Genomic DNA, 24,769 nt, shown 5'->3' on the forward strand with positions numbered 1-24,769 from the left:
GTGACTTGAAAGAAGGTGAACCTGCAGCTCTTCAGATCTGTCTCCTGTATCCTGGAAGGCAGCATGGGGTAAGTGCACGCTCCTTTGTAAATGTTTTCTTTTGAGCATGTACCCAGCAGGGGACAGAAGGTGACATCGCCTGTTGGCAGAGCAGAGGTCGCTTCTCTGTAACGAACGGGAGAGGAGCAGAGGGTGAGGATGAGCCAAAAATAACTGAATTCATTGTTACCCAGAGCCAGAACACAGAACGTGGACAAAGCCTTGCTGCTTTAAGTCAGTTTATTCCGTGGAAAATTTGATGCTTTCCAAGTAATTGATATAAAGGATAGGAAAAATATGGCATCAGATACCTCCTGGAAAATTCCGGTGGGATCTTTTTGGAGGAAGGAAGTTTGACGGTACACCGAGAGCAAAGTCAATATGTTGATGCTGTTGAAACTACACCTGTGCTCAAGAGTTTTAATTATTTAGAACTGATGGAAAACTTGGTTAATTGGTTTTACCTGAGATTCTCAGGGTGTGCCTCAGTTCTTGTCTGGCTCATTACACACAGGTGAGGCTCCTCGCACTGATGGACTGGAAGAGCCTGTGAGCAGTTGGAGGTCAGCACAGCTGATCCCCTCAGCTGTGGGCAATCAAGTCATTCAAGATTTCCACTGAGCTGGGGCACAGTGAAGGACCTGGATGTTCATCTGCTAGGGTCCATCCGACTGAGGCTTCTCACAGCGTTTCTTCTGGGGCTGAGATTTTGGGGTTACACAAACAATCGAATGAGGAGGACAATGCCTTGGCACTCATTCACAAAGTCTTAGAGGCTTGTGGAGGAGGATGGAGCGGTGGACCTTGAGAACACAAAACTTTTGTGCTGCAGCCCCAGAAGGCTTTTTTTAACTGCAGAGCTCATTAAGGCAGTAGGAAGCTGCAGCTGAGAAGAGAGACTGGCCAGGAGAACCTCGGTGTGGGTGAGAGGATCCGACACCACAGCAGTGCTCAGAGCTGTGCAGGAACTGGAGGTCAGTAGGGATTTTCTGCATGGGCCTCGGATTTCAGCTTTTCCAGAAGGGGCTGAGGGATGAGGTGAGCGCTTTTGGGAAGCCTGTGTGACTGGTTGTACGGTGTTCTCCTGGCTCTGTGGCTTTGGGACAGCTGCTAGGAGGGGCAGTGTGAGCCTCTGCTTGCTTCCCAGGTTATGGAAGTGTTACTTCCCAGTGGCAGATTTTTGGGAGTATGATGTCACACCCAACGTGATTTTAAAAATAGACGTGTCTCTCCTGCTGCCTTGTTTTGTACAGTTTGTATCCTGTCATTTAAAAGGCTACAATGAATAATTTACAAGGCAATAAACCTTCAAGTTTATTTTAGTTTCACAAAGTGATTTCTTGAAAGGACTTATTTGCATAATGCATTTTTGGCTGTTTTAAGATAAAGCCACAATTAAACAAGAAATATAACTATCACAGAAAAACAGAGCAGGAGGCTTTTGAGTTGGGAGTGCAACTATTTGCAGGAAGTCTGTGCTGGGATACAACATGAAAATTACTTGAGCTTCTGAGAGTTAAAGGACTTTCTCATCTCAAGGATGGATTTGCAATGTAAATGTGTGAGATCCATATGAAAGGAAGTAGATCTGGAGAAGGAAGCTCAGCACTTACTTGCCCTAGGGTGTCCTTTTCTTGCAGGTATAAGAAGTTTTCAAAAATTACCCAGAAATGCTGTGGGATCGGGAGCCTGCAAAGCCTGGCAGTTGTACACAATCTTGAGGAAAATGAAATCACTGCCTCGGTTTCTGAGCAGATCTAAATTGCTGTGCACAATTGAGCCATCCTGTTAAACAGCTGAAAAACCCTTCTTGCCTGGGATGGCTTGGTGCCAGCATCCAGTGTGCCTTGGAGTAGCTCATACTTGAGTTCTCTCTTAGGTCTCGTGGTGGATGGAGGTAGTGAATAATAATAATAATACCAGTAAACTGGAGTAAGACTTTCCCCCTGATTTTTAGGGAGTAGATAAATCCCAAGGATTCTGTGGTAACACAGACCAAAATTAGCATTTCAGTGATTAAGAAATGTTCTGGCTGCAGGCTTTGGGATCTTGACAGCATTGTAATAAAAGTGATGTGTAAATTGGAGAGATACTGGGAGTTGTTGAGCTTAAATTGATGTGGTTTTTCAGGCACTGGAGAACTGAAGCAGTTCAGAAGTGGTTTGTGGTGGAGAGAACAGCTAAGCACAAGGGCTGTTTCTGGGGCATTTGTACTTGCACAGCTTTTGAAGGCAGAATATTAGGTCTACTCTGAAAATAAGCAAGTTATTTTTATTATCTGATCAGCAAGCTGTATGAGCAAGATTTTTTTTTTTTTTTTTTTTTTTTTTTTTTTTTTTAAACATCATAAGTTTGGAGCTTGTGTTGTTTGCACTGTGTAGATTCTTTTTCAGGAATGGGTTAATATTTAGGAAGAACTCCCCAAACAAGCTTACCCTGTTCTGCGGTGTTTTGTCCCATGACGCTTCTCACCCCGATTCTCATTATTTAGTAGCCATCAGGATGTCACATGCCTTGGAGACAGCCTGTGCTAACACAGGAATGTTGAAAGTCAGTGAAGGTGGAATGCAGGGAGCCAAACCACCACGTTCACTACCATCTGCTCCCCTTTTATGCCCATTGATATGTTTTTACAATTGTGCCTATTTACATGTATTTTGGGGTGTTTGTGTGTGTACAGAGCAATTAGGGCTTCCTCCTAGGGAAGACAGAGATTGGAAAAATGAACAGACTTTCTTCATTACAGTATGGTGATCATTGAGGCCAGGGGTTTATTTCTCTGCTTGGAAAGTTTAAAAAGATTTTTTTTTACCAATAGTGCTATTATAGCAACGTTTTGTCAGTTTTTAGCATCTCAAAGTAAGTCTTATATGAAAGCCAGAAGGTGACACAACAAGGCTGTAAAAGGAAAAATAATGTTGTCAAATACTTCAATTCATTTAAATAACTGTCTGAAATAATGTACACAGCAATGTTAGTATGTTAATGATATATAATATCAGGAATATCATAAATATATGCCTGAAAATTATGTTTTACCTGGGTAAGGAAAAAAGTTCAGGTTCTGCATTCAGGTGTTAGAAAACTGCTTAGCTGGGCAGGACAGTGCATTGGATTTCTATTTTGGTGCCTTCAGAGGCAGAGTGCAGGAGTACACAGAGGAGATTAGGCTGCTAATCACTGAATCCACTTGAGCCGCACTAAATAAGCGGTGTTCATGGGACCTCCAGCATAGCTGGTGTCTGGAAACCTGGCTAGAAATCTCCTCTAAATCACTGGCATGGAAAGCAGGAAATAACTGATAGTCAGGTGACAGCTGGTTTTCCAAAAGCTCCTCTCCTCCATCCTGCACTTGGAGAATTTTGCTGTATTTCCTAGTAGGACTTGCCTCAGGTCTGCTCTGCTCCTGTGTGAGCTCCCAGACCTTTGGTGCTTGTGTTACTGGTTTGAGTGGTTTCACTGGTGTGGGGCCAGCAGGGTCAGGCTGGGCTGGACTGCCAGGGTTCTGCTTCCCTGTAGTTCCCAGGAAAGCCCCCAGTCCCTCCGTGCTGGATTTGTGGGGTTGTGCATTCAGGGAAAGCCCCCAGCCCTTCAGTGCTGGATTTGTGGGGTTTTACACCCAGGGAAAGCCCCCAGCCCTTCAGTGCTGGATTTGTGGGGTTTTACACCCAGTGAAAGCCCCCAGCCCTTCAGTGCTGGATTTGTGGGGTTTTACACCCAGTGAAAGCCCCCAGCCCTTCAGTGCTGGATTTGTGGGGTTTTACACCCAGGGAAAGCCCCCAGCCCTTCAGTGCTGAATTTTGGGGTTGTGCACTCAGGGAAAGCCCCCAGTCCCTCTGTGCTGGATTTGTGGGGTTTTACACCCAGGGAAAGCCCCCAGCCCTTGAGTGCTGGATTTGTGGGGTTTTACACCCAGGGAAAGCCCCCAGCCCTTCAGTGCTGGATTTGTGGGGTTTTACACCCACGGAAAGCCCCCAGCCCTCCAGTGCTGGATTTTGGGGTTGTGCACTCAGGGAAAGCCCCCAGCCCTTCAGTGCTGGATTTTGGGGTTGTGCACCCAGGGAAAGCCCCCAGCCCTTCAGTGCTGGATTTTGGGGTTGTGCACTCAGGGAAAGCCCCCAGCCCTCCAGTGCTGGATTTTGGGGTTGTGCACTCAGGGAAAGCCCCCAGCCCTTCAGTGCTGGATTTTGGGGTTGTGCACTCAGGGAAAGGCCCCAGCCCTTCAGTGCTGGATTTTGGGGTTGTGCACTCAGGGAAAGCCCCCAGCCCTCCAGTGCTGGATTTTGGGGTTGTGCACCCAGGGAAAGCCCCCAGCCCTTCAGTGCTGGATTTGTGGGGTTTTACACTCAGGGAAAGCCCCCAGCCCTTCAGTGCTGGATTTTGGGGTTGTGCACCCGGGGAAAGCCCCCAGCCCTTCAGTGCTGGATTTTGGGGTTGTGCACTCAGGGAAAGCCCCCAGCCCTTCAGTGCTGGATTTTGGGGTTGTGGAAGGTTTCCCACCCAGCTGAGCAGCTGTGGGAGCTCACGCGCAGCTCAGTGCAGGAGCGTAAATAAAAGCAGTTAAACAGAAAACTGCTTCATCCAGTGGAACAAATAAGCAACAGTAAAGCTTGCTGGACTTTGGCATCCTTTTGTGCACACAGGCATCTTAAAGGCAACTTTTTGTTGTCTTATTGTTATTTAAGATCTCTTAAAATTTGTCTGTGGCATATGGTAAGTCATAGTTGTTGCATATGAACTTTATTCCAGTCCAAATCTATGACAAACAAGTAGGAAAGGTTTGTTTTTTTCAATTTATGGGATAATCAAAATTTATTAAATGTCAATTTGGTGCGTTTTGGACAAATAACTTTGTAAAAAGAGTAATAAATTATCTGTGCTTTGGAAGGGAATGGGTAGGAAAAGACAACAGAACACCACTCAAATTCACCTGTAGTGAATATCTGTCATTATAAACTAAAACTTTCATATTGGCTTTTTGATGCTATGATGGTTTTGGAGCCACAGGATTTTTGTCCAGGAAACCAACTTTTAAGCAATTTTTCAACATATTTAAAACCTGTCTGAAGTTCAGGGTATGAAGGTCCCTGGCACCTTTGTTTTAACCTGGCATTGTCATATCCTTTGTTCATGGTTAACTAAATTCTCATTTGAGATCTGTAAGTATTTAACTGCAATTGATCAGATCTTCAGGTGAGATTTTGTTTTGCTTGAGTATTCAGATGAAAATGTAATTGATGATTTAATATTTTTACTGGACAGGACATAAAGCTATTTACATTATTGAGTGTTTCTCATTTTATCTTCCTTTACTCACACAATAATGAATTCATGAATATCAGACAAGTACGTTATGGCACACTGCAGGATCAATTTTCATTGAAAATGTTTCCTTTCCTGCAGCTGCAGGGGGATCAGTCCCTGGGTGACAGGTTTGGAGTGTTCACGTGTCTTTGTTAGAGCATCTGAGAACTCAGATGTGATCAACACCACCTGAGTAAGAAGTCTTTCCATTTGAAGTTATTTCCTTAAAATATGTGAGGCCTTGGAAGGATGAAAAACTTGTTCGCTGCAGTCATTTCAGAAATTAAACTGTTCTTAACTAATGAAGAAAAGGAGCTGGTTTTGCAAGTCAGCGCAGTGTCAATTCATCAGTGAGAGCTTGCAGGGAATTCCTTTAATTAATAATTCATCCTGTGGGTCAGCTGGTTGTGCACAGCCAGAGCTGTTTAATCAGTTGTGCCTGTGCAAGCAGTGCTGGCAGCGGGGACATCAGGAGCTGCCACTCTGCCAAGTGTTCTTCCTGGGATTTCAGTGCCACGGGGAGCCTTGGGATTAGCCAGCACAAGTTGGATCAGATCATTTCATTCATCTCTTCTTAGAGATGTGGGGGTTTTCCTCCTTCCTTTTTTATTTATTTTTTTTTAATTTTTTTTGAGGCTTTGTTTGTTTATTTGTTTAGTTTTATCATTATTACTGCTCTTATAAAGTGATCCTAAGAAAAGCACCTTGCCTGTTTGGAGGGGGTTTGCCACTGGTGCTGCTGGGGTTCCCAGCTCTAACCATGTCTTACCCTACTCCTATCAGGTTTTTATACAGCTTGTAAGAACTCTTCAGAATTGCTTTATTTTCCTGCCTTTTATTTATGCTTCTCTGTTGCCTTAGCAATAGAAACACTCTTGTTTTATCCAAGTTTTTCTTTCCTGTATTCTTTCAGGTATAGGATTTCCCAACTGTTGCTCTGCTTGAGCTTACAAGAAACTGAATTTCAATGGATTTCCAAATTTTCACAGTTTCTTTATAACTTTGTTAAAAACAGAACAGCTGGTTCTGTATTTTGGGAAGTGATAACTATTATTATTTTCAAGTCATTATGAGTGCTCTTTCCTTTTTTATTGTAAGCAGCTTCCAGACTAGAATGTCTGTATATGGGTTGAAATGTTTTTATATATTTAGTGTCCTGTCATAGTGCCAATGATGTTTTGATGTCAACACAATGTTTGTTATTTGTTCATAGGAGAGCATTTTAAAACTTTGGTTTCTTCAGGTTTATTCTTTACACTGATTTTGCTGAGTAGCCCCTGATGTTGCGTTTGTACTGAGAGCTCACTAAACTGACTTGAGGAAATCTCATTAAATTAATCATCTATTTATAAAAGATATTTCTGTGTTTAGTGTAATCTGTCTTTTCTCACTAATATTAAAACATTTCTATGGCTACTTTTTGCTTTGGGGTAGGATCTGATGAAACTTTTTGCTACCTGCTATGTGAAAGTTACCCCTATAATGGTTAATTTAATATTTTTGCCTATTTGGTCACAAATTAAGTTGTCAAAGAGAAAGGGAGACAAACTATGTTGGATTCCTATAAAGTAAGGGAAAATAGTGTATAATTTTTGTATAGAATAACTGTGACAAAGTTCTCATACTTTGTCCTGCAGACTGCAAAGACTGTAAAGCAGCCCAAGGAGCTGTTTAGGAGTAGCAGGCTGAGGATGTTTCCCTTTGCCTCCATCCCCAAGTAGGGACATCTCTTGGAAGTGATAAATTCACTTGTTGTGATAAACGGCTTTGGAGCATTCAGTGAATGTGTCTTAAACTTTCTTTGTAAATCTGGAGGGCAGGAAAAGCCATTCCCTTCCTTGTGGAGGCTTTCCCCATTGTATTTTCCCCATCACTCCCAACTCATATTTAGTTTTCAAAGCTGCTGGTTTGTTTTCAGCCCTGAAGAGAATGTTTTGTGGCCAATTATTTTTTTTTTTTCCTGTGTGTACTAGTGAGTTTGAAACTGCCAATTACCTACATGTAAATCTGGCTCAGTCCGTATGCTCTGTAAGGATTTAATTCCTTAAATCCTATATGTGCAGGAAAATGGATTGTTTTACTCAGTAATGATGCAGGATTTGAAATGAAAATCCTTGTGGAGTTCTGTGATATATTTCTATAATGAGTCAGTTATAAAATGTAGAGGTTTGATACCAAATGTCCACTTTAGATCCAATATGAGTAGGATTTGCTCAGAGTACTACCCAAGAGGCATCATACTGCCAGTGAAATCATGAACTAAATATGCTGCTAATTATAAAGTGGGAAAAAAGAAAAAGAAACAAATGCCCCAAACTCAACCAAAACCACAAGGAAAATAAAAATTCTGAGCTCCTTATTAGCAAGTGGAAATAATGAGGAGTAACCTTGTAATGAAGTTTCCCTGTAACTTCTCTGGTTGTCAGCAGCACACATTAATTTGTTTCCATGGTTTTGTAGGGAAGTTGCTTGTCTTGCTGAACAATCTGCTTTGCTGCAGAAACCCGTGGCTGTTTTCTGCTGAGTAAGGCTGGGCTGTCATTGAAGATGCTCAGAAAGTTTGTTAATAAAACAGCTGGATCCTAAGTGGAAAAGGCTAGATAGTGACTGTGTAAATGGAGTTTCTTGATGACAATTAATATTTATATTTTATTGTCATATTATTTTTGTTTGAATTAAGAGAATTCACGTTATTTTGATATTTAAAATTGATTTTATTTATATTTATATCTTAGATACAATTAGTATTTATAAACTAACTTGCCTTCAATTAAAGTATTTTTACTGACAAATGAGAAATTAATCTTTCATGGGTTGTCTGCAAATACTTTTGCAACAAAATTCCCTTTTCTGTTCCACTAGAGCAGTTGCTACCTTATCCCAACTTTGCTGTTCTGTCAGAGAAGCTGTTTTTTAAGTCTTGCAGTGGGATTAGACACGTCCAGTGTTTTAAACACTTGTAAATAGGTTCAAAGGACAATCTTCCCAGTAATTTTTTTACCTAATCAGTAACTTGAGTTTTACAGGCAAGGAAAACGTATGTAGAAAGCTTTATTTGACATTTGCTAGTGCAATAGCAACGTCAGTGTTTTATAGCCTCAGATAATTCTCATCGGGAGCTGCTGCAGTTTCTGAGGTCTCTGATCTGGGCAGGCATCGCTTTGGAAGAGCAAAAAGGGGTTGGGTTTTTCACGTACCTTCATTTTTCTGTCAAATCTTGAGTCCTGATAATTCTGTATCCCTCAGCAGAGCGACGCTTTCAGTGTGTGAAGAGCAGGGAGGGCAGAGGTTCTCGTGTCAAGTGGAAAGTGAGAATCTCTGTCATCAGCAGGTCCGTAAACATCTGGATACCCGCGGATATCCAGCTGAAATCAGCATTTGGAGCTCTGTCGCCTTCAGGGTAAAATCTGTCTCTCAGTAGTGAAGGCACCTCTGGAGTGTTTGACCCGCTCCGATTTGTGGCAGGCAAGAGATCGGAAAGGAGATGATGATTCCTGAAATACCCAAGCTAGTGGGACGGAATTGGGGATGCTGAGTTTCATCTGTTTTAGGGGTTTTGTGGCCTCCTGTCTTTAGCAGACTGTTGGAGTTACTTTTCTTCAGATCCATTAATTGGCATTATCTGTTAACATTTATTTGAATTTTGATTTTTTTTTTTTTAAATTTTGGAATTATATTAATTTTTGTTTTGCTGAATTTGGAAGCAGTAACAATCTGCAAAATATATTTTTTCTCTGCCTCTAGAAAGTGAGAATTTGAAGCAAAGTACTGTGGTTTTCTGCTCAAATCAGTTCATATTGGGCTTTAGTTTTTAATTCATCTATATTAAGGATTACAAAATAGCAAACAGGACTTAAAGATGATAGAGGGTTTCCTATTTCCAGTAGCATATTCATATATGGCTGAAGATTTTTGTGTCTAGCACAGTTAGAAACACAGCCTTGCAAACATTATCTTGGGGGACAGTTCAGGACATCTAAAAATCTCTATAAACATATTTTAAAACTGCAAAGATTAATCATTTTGGAATCTCTTGTAAGTTGTCAAGTTTTCCCTATGATCAAACCTGTTTTATTCATCCCTCAGTGTCCTGGACTATCAGTAATTCCAAAAGTTCTGAACATTGCAAGAAATTCATGATGTTAAGGGGGGGGGCAATTAATTTTGATGAGTCTCAAGATGCATGGCATTAAAAAACCCCAGTAGAATAAAAAAAATAGATAGAAAGAGACTTTTCTTCATCACAAGAGCTGGAGATACTCTTCAATGTAAAAAAAAAAGGGAGAGGGGAAATAAGGGTTTTTATGTTTATAGTAATTTTGTCTTGTCCTTGAATTGGCACAAAGTCCTGCAATCAGTAGGGTTTGGATACTTGAAAACAAACTGGTTTTATTTTATTGAATTTTTAAAAAATGTGGAGAACCAGATACTACTTCAGGTTTATAGAATAATCATTCTTAATCATTTGCTTAGCAAAACAATTTATTAAGCAATGAAGGATAACGAACCATAAAGTTTTAATTTGCCTTTTTTAATTGAGTTGTTAATTAGGACCCCTCTGCAGTTGGCAACTCCCAACTTGCTTTTTGTTGCTTCTGTATCCAAGACAATTTAAGAAACCTAATCTGTCTTAGTTATTCCAAAAAGACACTTCCATGAATCAAATCTATAGGTGATTATGTTCTAACTGTGCCGAGGCCTCTCTGAGTGCATATTAATTATGTCAGTGGTTAATGATCAGGCAAGAAATATGGGAATGCCAGCAGTGATTGTTTAGCAGAAAGAGAAGAAATATCCTGTGCTCTCTGAAATTTTCAGTCCTTCCACCTCATTTAGGGTAGAAATTTAATGATCACATTATCCTGTGAGAGCACTGGGCTTAGTCTGACATTTCTGATGCAGGAGCACTGTTGAGATCTTGTTATCCATCATCATAAACATTGAAGCATCTATTTCATCTAGCAGCAAATGCTGCTTGTGAGTTTTGTTTTATTTCTAGTTTAAATTGTAAATTTTACCCCTAATTAAGAATTTAAGCAAAGAGCCCTCAACTCCTCTCTTGAGCTTCAGGAAGCTAAGAAAAATTTATTGGATCGTGGAAGCTCTTAGGTTGAATGGAAATGCCAAGAGAAAATATACTTGAATCACCTGTAAAATGTCTGGGATTGATTGTAGTATTCCCCTTGACTCCTCTCAAAGAGATTTTATCCACTGAGAAACAAATTTGGATTTATACTTATTCTGGGTTTCCATTTCTACTGTATTCTGGGTTTCTTTACTAGCACAGGCTGCCTTTTCTCTCTTGCAGCCATGGATCAGTTTCATAGAGAAATGGCCGGTGTACAGGATGCTGTCCTCACTCAGTTATTTAAAAGGGTCCAGATGAATTTATTTTAAAGTATTCAGCAGCAATTTGCAGCATCTGAAGTGCTTTTAGGTGCCTTATGGTCTGCTCAGAATAACCATGTGCTTAAACAGCGATGAGGAAAGGCACAAAGGTGCATCTGTGAAGGGCAGCATGGTCAGGAAGGAGTGAGCCAGTCACAGATAGACCACAGGGAAGCAATAGTGCTGGTGAGTGTTGTCCCAAGGGAACACCTGAGCTGGAATTTTTATGCACTGCGTTTTTGTTTTCTTTACCCAAAGCTGGTTCTTCATGGGAAAACACAGAGGACAGGAGAGATGGTGTAGGAAGGAATCCCCTGCAGTTCCTCAGCCTCTACAGACCTTTTACCCATATCCAAACTTCCCAAAAAGCAGCAGCAGCTGATGAATTTACAGCATCAGGTTCTGGTGCCTAGGGGAACACACGCCAAGCATCAATTGATAAGACAGGCTGGTGAATTATGACAGACACGCTGATTTATACACCAGATCTCCACTTCTTTTCAATTGAAGGCTTGCCTTCCTATCACTTAGATGCCAGTCACTTTAGATGGGCCTGGGGCAGGAGAATGTAGGGTTTAAATTGTAAAATTATCCAGTTCATGACTCCGTGGGGTATCTTGGTTCACTTACATAGACACAGGCAAGGTAGGGAAGACACTCTGACACTGTGTAAACATTCTGGGCTCTAAACAGCTTCAGTAGCTGATCATGGCAGTGGTTTTGGTATCACCTGATTTTAAGTATGCAAGAAATAGCCTGAAATCCCTCTCAGTTTAAATGGTGCTGGCTGCTCAGGGTTGTATTTTAGATATCTAACATGGAGAAAACGTGTGCTGAGGACATACTGACTCACATGTTATTTAAATCCTGGAAACAAATGAGAGAAAATGCTGGAAAACAAATTCACTTTCTTTGTTTTAATAGAGAAACTTAGACCTTGACATGCTTCCATTTGCAGGGTGGAATAGTCTTAAAACTCACAGAACCGTATTGGTGCCATTAGTGAATGCTCAGAGCATTAACTGAGTACCTGAGATGCTTTGTTATCAAGAGATTCATTTTCTGCTCAGCGTGCTTCACCTCCTTACCTTGGCATGTCCCAGCTATTTGCATCTCCTTGATAAATCTGAATACTCAGAGCCCAATCTCTCTCTTCCCTCCTCCACAGAGAAATCCCTACACATCTTTAATAGGCAGCAGTTTCCCTAAAATAGTATTCCCGATTAAGCCCTGCAAGGATGGCTCCAGTGGGCAGTGCAAAGCTCACCTGCTGTTTGCTAGGCTGAGAATGGGAGGACGGGGGTGACAGGAAAGAGGAGAGGGTGAGCCAGAGCTGAGCACAGACAGGGCGAGGTGAAGCGAGGTGCTCTGAACACGAGAGAATTCCGGCACAAACCCTGCCCCGGTGCTCGCAGCAGTTCTGGGCTCCTCCTTGCATTCCCTGCTGTGTCTGTCGCTGTTTACCTCGGCAGCTTCATCAGCACAGCAGGAGTTCAGGTGGGAGGATGATGGACCTGAAATCCACAGTGGGAACGCCAGCGTGTTCTCCCAGCCACCCTCTGGGATTTGTTATTATGGACGGGTCTGCACTGACACCTCGGGGCATTTTATGGGATAATTTTAGGTACCTTTCCTAACCTTCCTCCTGCAAGAATTCCCAGGTCCTTAAAGCTCTCACTTGCATAAACCTTAGGTGGGTTTGTGAGTGTTCTCTGCACTGAACTGGAGGCAGTCAGCAAAGGAGGTTTGGAGTCAGCACTAATGAAGTGTTACAGGAGCCACTAGGAACTTCCTTCAGTATTCATAAATCTGGTACGAGATGTGATTTATAAATGCAGAATCTGATTAAAACGTTCCCGTTTCTTTAGCCATGAAGGAAGCATTCACAATACTGAAGCAATGTAAATCAAATCTCCTTCCTGGCTTCTCAGGGTTTTCTTTTTCTTGCTTCTGCTGCTTCCCTTTTGTGGAAGGGAATTTGGTTTGGCTTTTTGTTGCACGAGCGTGGTGGGGTATCCTGGGTTAGTGCCTGCACCTGCCATGGATGTGGAGGTGGGCAGGCTGTAGAGCTCTTCCTCAAGAATCTCTTAGCAGCAAGGAGCCCAGGAAGACTATTAAAAGCATAATGAAAACCTCATTCGGTTTCCTGTCAGTTTTCAGAGCTGTAAGTGGCTCTAATTTGCACAAGATTGGAACAGCATTGAGGAATTACAGTAACTAGGCGAAACACTCACTGGGTTTGCAATTTTCTGATAGCATCCCTTGTAATTTCTTGTAATGCATTTGTAGCTAAGTACAATGACAAATGTCAAGGCTCATTGTACGAGTTCCACGCGCATCAGCGCCAGGCTGGGAGGTGGGATGTCAGCTGCTGTCTTGGGAAAAACTGCTGGGACTGCTGGATGCTTCCCAGAGAGAGAATCCTGAGGTCTGCAGCTGGGGGAGGAGTGGAGAGAATAATTGCTTTCCAGATTTTTTTATTATTGCTTTCAGATTTTTATTTATTTATTTATTTATTTATTTATTTTGTGGAAATTCCAACAATAAAAAGGAAACCTGTGAGCCCTATTAAACATTGGGTTTGACATTAGCAAATGAACCCTGGCTCTCCATTAGGTGTTTCCCACAACAACCCACAGGGAGCTGGTGGTTATGAGTCAAAGAAAACCCATGTGGAGTTTTCTGCCGGCCTTGAATTATTTTGATGAACAGCCATGTGCAACAGTGGGCTGCAATAATAACCTCCCAGTACTGTGCTATCAAATGCTGATCTGCATTTGAGATAAATCCAGATGAGTGATTCAGTGAAAATACAACCCAAATACGCTGCACTAAATGCTTGAAAAAAGTGATTGCACACAGTGCAGTTTTTCTGGAGTAAATACAAACTGCTCTGGCTGTTGATCTCTGTTACTCCCCTGCAGCACACCGTGCCTCCTGTATGAAGCTGAGACTGTTAATGTGGCTATGGACAAAGATTTGTGAACGTGGATCATTGCTTGAAGCTGATTTTTCTCTATTCTTGCAGTTTTGTTACTTGGATGGAAGCAACGGTATTGATTTTAGTAGCTGGAAAAGAAAAAGGAGGAAAATCATTTCCATTCTGTTTTGTAAGCCTGTAATAACTTCAGTGACGTGCTTAAAGACTGGTCAAAGAGAGAAGTCTTAATTAAAGCGATGTTTAGCAGATGCCATCTGATTTTGTTAGCTAACACTTGTTCTGAATGACACACCTAAAAAAAATACCTTCTGCAAATATTTGTGTCAAAGTAGCAGCAATATTCGGAGATCCTGGGATACCCTGACCTTGTCCTCCCCCTGTCATGGTTTGTTCTCCACTGGGCCAGTTTCGTCCTGAATAACTCCATTTTTTTCCACCATTTCTAACGTGCCACTGCAGAAGTTACTGGAACAGTGCTTATGTATTTCACTTCTCTCACTTGTGTTGTCCCCCAATTTCTTAGTCCTCTCCCATAAGAGCTACCTGAAGATGAGTAGGCTCAGAGTTGTAATTAATAAGTTTAATAGATTGGTTTTGATTTTGATAGACAGTTGAGTTGCCTGTGTGTGACAGAATTCATGTGCGATGCGTAGCACAGTTGGTTGCTGTGTGTACATAGCTTATATGTGAATTATTAACTCTGACAAACTAATTTCACCTGTTAAATAGAAAAGCAAGAGGTATTAATTTTCTCAGTTAAAGACTGACTAATAAAAATTACAGAAAATGCTATTTTTGTACTTAGAGTAAATTAGGTATTATTCATCATTGTGGAAAAAAAAATTATCTGAAGAAAAAAAGGAATGTAATTTTTTTGGTGACATTTAGAAATGTGTCAGATCTTGCTCTAGCATTCTTGCTGCTCGAGGAAATCCTTTATTTCTTAGTGAACCTTCTTCAAAGTATTTATTCCAAATGTAAGTCTGTTGCAGTACTGTCTGGTCAGAATTTATTTCTGAGTTCTACAGGTGAGAATTGGCGTAGTGTGGAGAGTTGGAATGTCTGGTTTCTGTCAGACTTATTCATACAACTACAGAACATTAATTTGGAATTTAATTACAAAAGGGTTTCATTTTCAGCTTGCTGTACAATTCAGCCATTTACCTACAAACTGACAGTCATGATGTGTTGAGGTTTTGGTGGTTTGGTTGTTTTTTAATAAGAGCTGGAAAGATTTTTTTTTTTTTCTCATGCCTCTCTTCCAGGGAAGCTCTATCTTGGATTATTTTTCTCATGAGGAAAATGCTTCTCTAACAATGGTCTCATTTTTCTGTACAGGAGAATGAATTTAGCTTCTGAACTAGACAGGTGGCAACTAATTGCATTTCAAATTTTAATTCTCTTTAAAACGACTTCAAATATTTTAAGAGCTGACAATAGGTTGCATCATGCAAATAGGAACTCAGGCATAACATATTGTGATGCTCCTCAATTTTTTTTTTTGTTTTGTTTTGAGTGAGAAGCATAGTGAAGGAAGGAGCGTGGTGCAAGTTTAGAAGCCCCACTGTGGATTTTGCAAGGCATGCTGAAGCATGGCGTGAGCTGAGAAATGTTCATTTTAACTGCAGTTGTTCTCTTTTAACCTCGGAAGCACATTGGGATAGATCTTCATCAGTCAGCAGCCTGCAGAACTGGAGACCTGTTTTTTCAGTACAAGGACAAAGCAAAAAGTGTGTGTTAAGGTAGTTATTGGATACATCTAAAAAAATCCTGGGGGAAAAAAACCAAACCCTTGTCTTTTTAATTTTCTAGTAATATTATTTAAAAAAAAAAAAAATCAAAGCTGTCATCAAGTTGCAGAAAGGAAAACAGAAACTGGAACAAAGCCTTTTATAATGCCATCATATGCAGATCTCACTAGCTAGCAAAATTATTATCTCCTTCAGGTGATTCTTGGTAAAACAATGCTCATCTCAATCAGCTTTGGTGTCAGCAGGGCACGCGTGCGCCTTGAGTGACATTTGCAACGTGCGGATTTTAAATTGAAAATGAAGATGCGAAAGAATTAGCGGTTCTTAGTTTAAAGCACCCTCGGTGTGGAGGTGTAATTAAATAAATGCAGTGGTCGGGGAAGGCAGCACTCTGCGGATCAGCTGCAGGCTCAGGAGTCCCCAGGGGCTTTCCGAAGCCCCCGGTGCTGTACAGACAGGACACGGCTGCAGCGCTGGGCACCCCTGTGCCTCTGGCACTGCTGCTGGCTCACAGCTGAGGTTTCTGCAGCTGCTGTGGGGAAGAGCCCCAGCCCTGTCCCCCAGTGCTGTGTCCCTGCTGAGGACACTGAGCCATCCCCACCCCTGCCCCTTTGCCAAAGGAGAAGCGAGGAGCTGTGCCCGTGGGTGCTGGTGGCACTGCTGGCTGCGGGTGGGCTGGAGGTGATTTTTCATCTCCTGCTGTTCTGATCCTCACTGAAGGAGCCCAGGGGCTGAATTGTGCGTGCCAGGGCGAGGAGCAGGGCAGGGGAGAGGCCAGAGGGGAGCTCGGTGATGGATGGCTCCCAGCTCAGTCCCCTCAGCTGGGATGGAGCAGCCCTGCCGAGCATGACAAAGTGTCTCCTTGGCCAGCTCGCTCAGGTCAGAGCTGCACTGCTGCCTCAGACCCAGCTCCAGCCTTTGCCTGGCACTGGGAGGCTTTATTTATCAGCACTGAACCGTGCCTGAGCTGACCTTCTGCAAGCAACTGAGGCAGACGTGAAATGGCTTTTTCCTTCTTCCAGGACGGTTATCTCATGTTGGACATTGCAGCTGCTGTTAACTGTGACTCTGACACATGGGATCCTAGAGATGAAATACTGTTTTTTAAAAAAGAAATGGATGCAGTTTCATGGAGTTTGATAATGCAATCAGTTTTTAGTGATTTTTTTTTTTTTCCTTGCTCAGTGATTCACATGCCATGAAATTATTTGATTAGACCACTCCAAGGGTCAGCAGGTAGAGAATCTAAAGGACCCCAGGTACCTCTTCAGCAGAATCAGCTCACTTCAGATTGGCTGCTGGCCATAATTTTTAGCATGTAAATTGGTTAAATGGGCCACTGGATATTGTATATTACTTTAGAAAATTAATAAAACAGGAATAAATATTTAGTTGAGGCAAGGAGCAACTCTTTAAGATGATGTCACTGTAGTTTCATGTCTTAGCCCTCATGAATCTGGGGGAGTGTGCTTGCATAAATTAAGCATTTGAGGTTTCTGTGGCATGCATATAGTGAATTTTGCATGCTCCTTGGCTTTGGTGATGTGAGGATGGCATAAACAGTCCTCAGGATGGGCACGAGCCCTGGTGTGAGAGGGAGGTCCATCGTCTGTGTGGGTGCTGCTGTGCAATGTGCTGCAGAGCCCTGGCACTGCCAGTGCAGCTGCCAAAGCCAATAGGTGTATTTGGTCTAATTAATTGGAATTTTTAAAGAACTGTAGGGTATGTTTGCAGATTTCCTGCTCTTCCATTTAATTTCTGGCTACAGCTGCTCTTTGCAACCACCAAGATACTGGGCAAAGTAGAGAGTTTTATATTTCCCTCTTCCTGTGACTCCTGCAGTTGAACAGGGGCTGAGAGTTTTGGTTTGGGGTTTCAGGAGCTGGGTGGAAAGCTGCTGAGCAAAACAAGTGAGAAGCTTTAATTTAGTTGACTGACTATCAGCCCACTAATGAACTACTGTTGTGAGATATGTATAGCCATTACTTTGGTGTCTAAATTATTCTCACTTTCAAATCTTATTTAAATTCTTAATAACCTTTATTAGATAGAGGAGAAAAAATTCCACCCGGAAGCCTTCAACCTCCAAAACTGATAGAATACACTAATAAAATCATGTGCCATCCTAAAAGAGAGAATGATAATGTAGTATAATAGAGTCTAAGCTAATGGAATAAATTAATAGAGTTTTGATAATTAATTTGTAGAAATAAAAATCTGAAAGCTGATTTTTAATTTTTTTTTTTTTTTTTTAGTGGCTCTATGTAATTTTCTTCATTAGAATGTTCCTAGAGAAATATTAAGTGGCCACTGAAATTTCCAGAGGCGTGTTTACTCCACGTGCTCTTAAACATCCATAACTAACCAGAAGATATTTTTACTAGAGAAAATACATCTCAGGAAACGTCTCTTTCAGAGTATCTACTAAAAACAGGCCCAGTGCATAGATTCTCTAGATAGTTCTCGACCCAGGTAGCTTGGAACCTGTAATTCAAAGAAAACAGAACCTTTCTTAGAAACTTAGAGGAGGAATGCTGGTTTTAAGAAATTGAGAAGTAAAGGATATTATTATTACTTTCCATAATGCATTCACTCTTTTATCTTAGCATCTTGTTCAGACCTCTGCTGACTTTTGAGGTCTTAGTGCTGCCCTCTGATATTTACTGGCCCCATTTCCATCCAGCAAAGTCACCTGTGACTGATGCACTTGACAGTTCCTCAATTGCCCAACGCATTTAAAACACAAAAACACGAGATTCAAATCAGAGATGTAATGTTTCAGGAGTGTAAATCCTCTCCTCCTCAGGAGGAGATTCCAGTTGGAAGAAGAGCTGCAGCTTCCCCAGCTGAGGAGTTTTAAATCTTTCTGGAGTGGCATCTCCACCCCGTGCTGTAGGCGGGATCCTTTTTGCTGGCTGTCTCCACCCTCCTCTTTGCCTTTTCCAGTGAAACCAGTTAAATTTTCTGGAGTTTGTGAGCAGTGTGTTAACGCTGTGATTCCTGTGTCACCGGAGGAGCAGGGTGTCTGAGGGTTAAACCAGGGCACACATCACCCTGACCAAAAACCCCAGGGCTGGGGAAGGAGGGCTGACAGCCTCAGGGCTGAAGGTAAAACTTCGCCGCTAATGACAGCTGGAGTCTTTGAGTGTTTGGGATTTTCTTTATCTTGAACCTATTGACTTGCCTTCATGTGAAAGCACCCGGGGCTGACTTAACTTCTGATTATCCTTCAGCAAGCAAGGAGAAGGTGAAAAGACACACCAGGTCATCAATAGCAGTAACATCTCTGTTCTTCAGGGAAAAAAAAAAGTCTCTAAAGTGCCTCTTGTCTTGATTTCCTCCTGCTTTTCTCTGTGCCCATGTGCCTTAAAATGTTACCCAGGCAGAGAAGGTTTTAATTGTAAATTCTGGGTGTGAGGTTTCAGTGGCCCACGGGGCAGCACAGACACAGCCCTGGTGTTGCAGTGCTGCGGGAGCTGCGCCCCAGGGAAATGCATTTATTGCACAGCAGCTGAGCTGCAGGGTGTGGCCGTGGGCACTTGTGCATGCTGGAGGTCACAGCACGCTTTGGGAAGGTGCTGGGCTCTGGATGTCAGGATTCAGGAGCTGTGGCTGGAGGTCACAGCACGCTTTGGGAAGGTGCTGGGCTCTGGATGTCAGGATTCAGGAACTGTGGCTGGAGGTCACAGCACGCTTTGGGAAGGTGCTGGGCTCTGGATGTCAGGATTCAGGAACTGTAGCTGGAGGTCACAGCATGCTTTGGGAAGGTGCTGGGCTCTGGGTTTCAGGATTCAGGAACTATGGGTGCTGAAGGTCACAGCACGCTTTGGGAAGGTGCTGGGCTCTGGATGTCAGGATTCAGGAACTGTAGCTGGAGGTCACAGCATGCTTTGGGAAGGTGCTGGGCTCTGGGTTTCAGGATTCAGGAACTATGGGTGCTGAAGGTCACAGCACGCTTTGGGAAGGTGCTGGGCTCTGGATGTCAGGATTCAGGAACTGTGGCTGGAGGTCACAGCACGCTTTGGGAAGGTGCTGGGCTCTGGGTTCAGGATTCAGGAACTGTAGCTGGAGGTCACAGCACGCTTTGGGAAGGTGCTGGGCTCTGGATGTCAGGATTCAGGAGCTGTAGCTGGAGGTCACAGCACGCTTTGGGAAGGTGCTGGGCTCTGGGTTCAGGATTCAGGAACTGTGGATGCTGAAGGTCACAGCACGCTTTGGGAAGGTGCTAGGATCTGGATGTCAGGATTCAGGAGCTGTGGCAGGTCACAGCACGCTTTGGGAAGGTGCTGGGCTCTGGATGTCAGGATTCAGGACTATGGATGCTGAAGGTCACAGCACGCTTTGGGAAGGTGCTGGGCTCTGGATGTCAGGATTCAGGAACTGTGGATGCTGAAGGTCACAGCACGCTTTGGGAAGGTGCTGGGCTCTGGGTTTCAGGATTCAGGAACTGTGGATGCTGAAGGTCACAGCACGCTTTGGGAAGGTGCTGGGCTCTGGATGTCAGGATTCAGGACTATGGATGCTGAAGGTCACAGCATGCTTTGGGAAGGTGCTGGGCTCTAGGTTTCAGGATTCAGGAGCTGTAGCTGGAGGTCACAGCACGCTTTGGGAAGGTGCTGGGCTCTGGATGTCAGGACCAGCAGTGCTGTCCTGCAGCTCGCCCTCCTGCCCTGCCCCGGCTGTGCTGGTGCCCGCTGTGCCATGGGCACCGAGCGATGCGGGCTCTGCTGGGGCCCTGAGCTGCAGCTTTGGGGTGACACAACCCCTCTGCCCGGGGTGTGCCACATGGGCACACGGGTTCAGGATCTGGGCTGAGCCTAGAGTGAATTTCCTGCGAGCTGTTGGACTTCATGCACACAGCAATGAAATTGCTGTTCGGAGCGATTAGTCGAGTTCTTTGGTCGATTAAAAATCGTAATAAAAAGTAGGAAAAACAAAAAACCATTTTTTTTCCTCTTCCATTTAATTGTTTTGTGCAGGTAGTTGTTGTTGATTTTCCTCCTGCGTGCCCCCGGCGCTGGGCTCGGTGTGACCCTGCGGGTGTGCGAGCGCTGCTCATGCAAACAGCAATTGCGCTCTCTGCTGGGGCCGGCTTGTGCTGCCTGTCCTCCGCGGGGAGTGGGAGGGAAAATGGGCTCAAAGAGGCAGTGGGATTTCAGGACACAGCCCAAGAGATGAAGTGATTAAACCTCGTTAATTTTGAATTTGAAAAATAACGACATGGTAATTTATAGTGTTTTATATCTTAAACCACCAACATATCGAAGGGCTTTTCAATATGTTTCAAAATAGTTGTTTTTCTTGTGCCTTTAACTGGCAATTTGAATATTATGGGGAAAAGTCATTAAATATGTTTTCTAAACCACACTTGAAAGGTGAATTACAGCCTATTTACTTTTTTTTTTTTTTTTTTTTTTTTCTCTTGAAAGAGGTGAAAGTCAGGTTCCTAGGGCTTAACTAATTTTCCTTAACATGTATAAGATCTTTGTTATTTATTGTACAAAAGAATTCTTTTTTACTGTTTTAAATTGTATCTGTGTTCAGAGAATTTCTATTATCTGGGAATATGTAGGGTTTTTTTAATTCCCTCGTGCCAGTATCCTTGGTGAGATGTACTCAGAGGAATTAGCATTAACAATTTGTTTGCCTTCTCAGTGTCAATGAGCTACTTTTCAATTACCTTTCAGTAATTCAAATCAGCATTCAGAATTGATTGTGGAGGTTGTAACCACACAGGCAGATATGTTAAGGCAGAATATTGTACTGAGGATCAGCTTTGTGAATTTGAAGAATGGAGATGTTATGTAAATCATGAGCCATCCTTAGATATCTCATATACATAATATATCATTTTGTCGTTATTAATTAGAGCTTGTGCTTGGAGTGGTGGGCTGGACAGCAGGCTGGGAGCCCAGGTGGAGCAGCTGTCCTTCCCAAGAGAGCTGTTGCTGCAGGAACTCTGGCATTCCCTGAGGAGCAGTTCCCTGCCCGGGCTCCTCTGTGGGTCCCCCCTCCCTGCTCCCCATTTCTCTGTCCCTGCTGGCCTTTGCCCCTGTCCCAGACATTCCCCATGGCCCTGCCAGCCCCGCTGAGGCTCAGGGTGCCCAGGGTGGGTGTCCAGGCCAGGCTGTGCCCAGCGTGGAGCATCCCCTGCTCGCCCAGAGCCCCCAGGGACGGATAACGCAATGAACAGTAAAATCAAACTGCTGTTTGGGGCTCTTTTCAAGTCTTTTTTCTCTAGAACCTCCAAAATCCATTATTCTTTGGATTCTCCTCAGTTATTTTCATAAGCACATGCAAACAAACAGTGTGAGTGAGCTGGGGCAGCAGTCACATGCAGTGGGGTAGGGAGAGTTCCCTGCAGGGAGCAGCACTTTGGGGCAGCACTGCTGCTTCCCTGCAATAAAGAGAGCTTTGGGGCAGCCCTGCTGCTTCCCTGCAATAAAGAGAGCTTTGGGGCAGCACTGCTGCTTCCCTGCAGGGAGCAGAGCTTTGGGGCAGCACTGCTGCTTCCCTGCAGGGAGCAGAGCTTTGGGGCAGCCCTGCTGCTTCCCTGCAATAAAGAGAGCTTTGGGGCAGCACTGCTGCTTCCCTGCAGGGAGCAGAGCTTTGGGGCAGCACTGCTGCTTCCCTGCAGGGAGCAGAGCTTTGGGGCAGCACTGCTGCTTCCCTGCAATAAAGAGAGCTTTGGGGCAGCCCTGCTGCTTCCCTGCAGGGAGCAGAGCTTTGGGGCAGCCCTGCTGCTTCCCTGCAGGGAGCAGAGCTTTGGGGCAGCACTGCTGCTTCCCTGCAATAAAGAGAGCTTTGGGGCAGCACTGCTGGTTCCTTGCTGTGGGTTGCACCCTGAGCACTCCCATCTTCCAGCACTGCAGAGCTCCAGTGCATTCCCAGTACAGCCTGTGTGTGCGTGTCCCTGCTCTTTCATTCCAGAATGACAGGGCAACTTCATAAACTCAGTTGGTAATCATGGTTTAATTCTTACAGGTACTCAGTGCTGCTGTGTTTTATCACTGGAAGTTATTTTTATGAGAAATCCATACCTATTCTCCTTTTGTGGTTTAATCCGGGGGAGCTCTCCCTCCCTGCTCTAGCTGTCAGTACTGCAGACTCAGCCAGGGAGCTGAAAATCCTTTTATTCCTCACTAGCAATAAAAGTTCAACACATCAAATTATCTCCCCATTTATTACTGTGCCACCTCATCAAAAGGCTACTGCAGGAAAATTTGTGAGAAATGATATATCCTGCAGATAAAGCTGAGCCAAGGCATAGCCAAGGGGCTCTTAAAATAAAAAATGTTACTTAAATGGGCCTGTTCTGTACTGTTTTGTCCTATTCTTCACCTTCCCCCCAAAATTGTCTTTAATTTTCTTTTTTCCCCTCTGCTGTTCTGTCACTTTTCTCTTTGATCCCCTATTGATCCCTCCCTCGGTCCAGAACAGACACCAACAGGTAGTTCCCCAGTTTGATGAGATTTGAGAGATGAACCTTCCATCCCTTGCTTTCTCGATGCTGATCTGTTTGATTTTTCTAAGGAGGCCTTTTATCGAAGCAGGCAGGGAAGCTGGGGCTGCTGCCCTGACTGGGGCAGTGAATCAGGGGCTCTGTGCAGAGCTGTGCACCACAGCGGGGCTGTTGGCAGTGCTGGGGGCTCCTGGGGACAGGCTGGGCTTGGCACTCGGGGTTCCTTCAAGCTGATTTTCCTGAGCAGTGCTGGAGCACCCACGCAGCGTGGTCTGGGCTGCATTTGTTCTCCTGTGCGAGCCAGAGGAGACAGGTGTGATTGAAAACGTGCAGAAACGTGGCATCCTGCAGGTTCCCTCAGGCAGGGGGAGGAACTGGAGCAGTGTCACAGAGCTGGGGCATGCACTGGAGCGCTGCCTCACGTTCAGGCTCGCTGAGTTTTGTGCATTACTGGAGCTCCTTTGTCTCAGAAATAGGGGGCTTGTGTTCAGCTTGCTGGAGATGTGCTGGCTCTGTGGAAAAGGAGCTGAGTTGAAATCAGATCTTTCAATCCTCCTTGGGGCATTGGGGAATCGAAGCTGCTGAGCTCCTGGGCTCTGGGTTTAGAAAACCTTGGTAGCCTTGTGATTGTCCCTTTGATCTGATGTCCCTCAGCATTTTGCTGTAAATACCTGGCCTGATATACCTAAAGATACAGACCAGCACCAGGGTACGAAACAGAATCAGCAAGGCAAATCTTTCCAGAAAAATGAAGTTTCCCTTGGGATTTGTCTTTGAATATCCCAGTCAATGAACTTTGTCTGTGTGAGTGGTTGCGTGTGCTTTAATTTCAGTATTAAAATTATGTGCAAAATCCCTGTGGTAAGAAGCTAGTAAGTAAGGGTAATATGGGGTTTTTATGGATTTGGAGGAGAGGTTGCTGGACTTTACCTGCCCCCACCCCCACCCCCCCCCCCCCCTTTAGAATTTGTAAAATTATTTTTCTTTTACCTCAAGTTACTAATATTTGAATCTGGCAAGACAGAAAAGGAATATCCTACATAGACTACTGAGCCACTGACACAACTTCGAGTGAAAATAAAGATGTTTATTACTGTCCAGTTTTTAGTATGAAACCACCTATTTTTAAGTGTGCTGTTAACAGAAATTGCAGTGAATAGTATAATGTCCCTAATGGTAACCAAAATTACAGCCTGCTGCTGCTTCAACTTTTAAAATTCCTCAATTTATTTCTGTGTTCCCTTTGGCTAAAAGTCAGCCCCCTCCTTCCACTTTGTGTCATAATCTTTCCTAATTATTACTTTGCAATAAGGCAAGGTTAGTTGGAATAAATCACACATTTGCATTCACATCAGATGCATTTTCAAAGTATAAAGAGTTTTGTTTTCACCCCTGTAAAGATTCACCATAACGTATTTTGTTATTGAAGTTTTGCAGCAAATGTTATACATGTGCCCAAAAATATTTCTAATTAAGTCTGAAAATGTAAGAACAAAAGTAAATTCTGTCTGGTGTGTTTTTGTTCCTCGCCTTGTTGTGCTTTTACTGAAGTAAGCAATTAAAATGTGTGTATATATTACATTACATTAGAGTAAGAACTGGATTTGCATATGGTGCTTTATCTTTCATCTTTCAAACCACATCCCTGCTTATCAATTGGTTTATGATTTTAATTTCAGGTTATCTCTGTTTATGAGATAGGCTGTGTGCCTTCCATTCCAAGCAGCCTGCAGAGATGCTGCCCTGCATTGTGACAACACATTTGATAAAAATTAGAAATAACACAAGTTGAATTTCTAAATACTATCTCTTTTTTTTCTGTTTCTATGGTGGCATCTTTAAATATTTATTGAGCTGGTGGTTGCCTTCCTTGCAGCTAAATGT

The 24,769-nt window shown here is 43.3% G+C and overlaps 1 protein-coding gene across 4 annotated transcripts in view; it reads left to right on the forward strand.

The window, feature by feature from the left end:
- RBFOX1 (RNA binding fox-1 homolog 1) overlaps nt 1–24,769 on the forward strand; it is a 1,151,472-nt gene that overhangs the window by 410,413 nt on the left and 716,290 nt on the right. The window contains exon 1 of one of the 4 annotated variants that reach the window (XM_058422643.1): nt 699–1,077. The exons of the other annotated variants lie outside the window; for them this stretch is intronic. Within the exon in view, the coding sequence (XP_058278626.1) occupies nt 1,033–1,077 (45 nt within the window). The 5' untranslated portion in view covers nt 699–1,032. Of the gene's footprint in view, nt 1–698; nt 1,078–24,769 lie in introns of those variants that run through there. 4 annotated transcript variants of the gene reach the window in all.

Source organism: Hirundo rustica, chromosome 15, assembly GCF_015227805.2.
Source record: "Hirundo rustica isolate bHirRus1 chromosome 15, bHirRus1.pri.v3, whole genome shotgun sequence".
Classification (NCBI taxonomy): domain Eukaryota; kingdom Metazoa; phylum Chordata; class Aves; order Passeriformes; family Hirundinidae; genus Hirundo; species Hirundo rustica.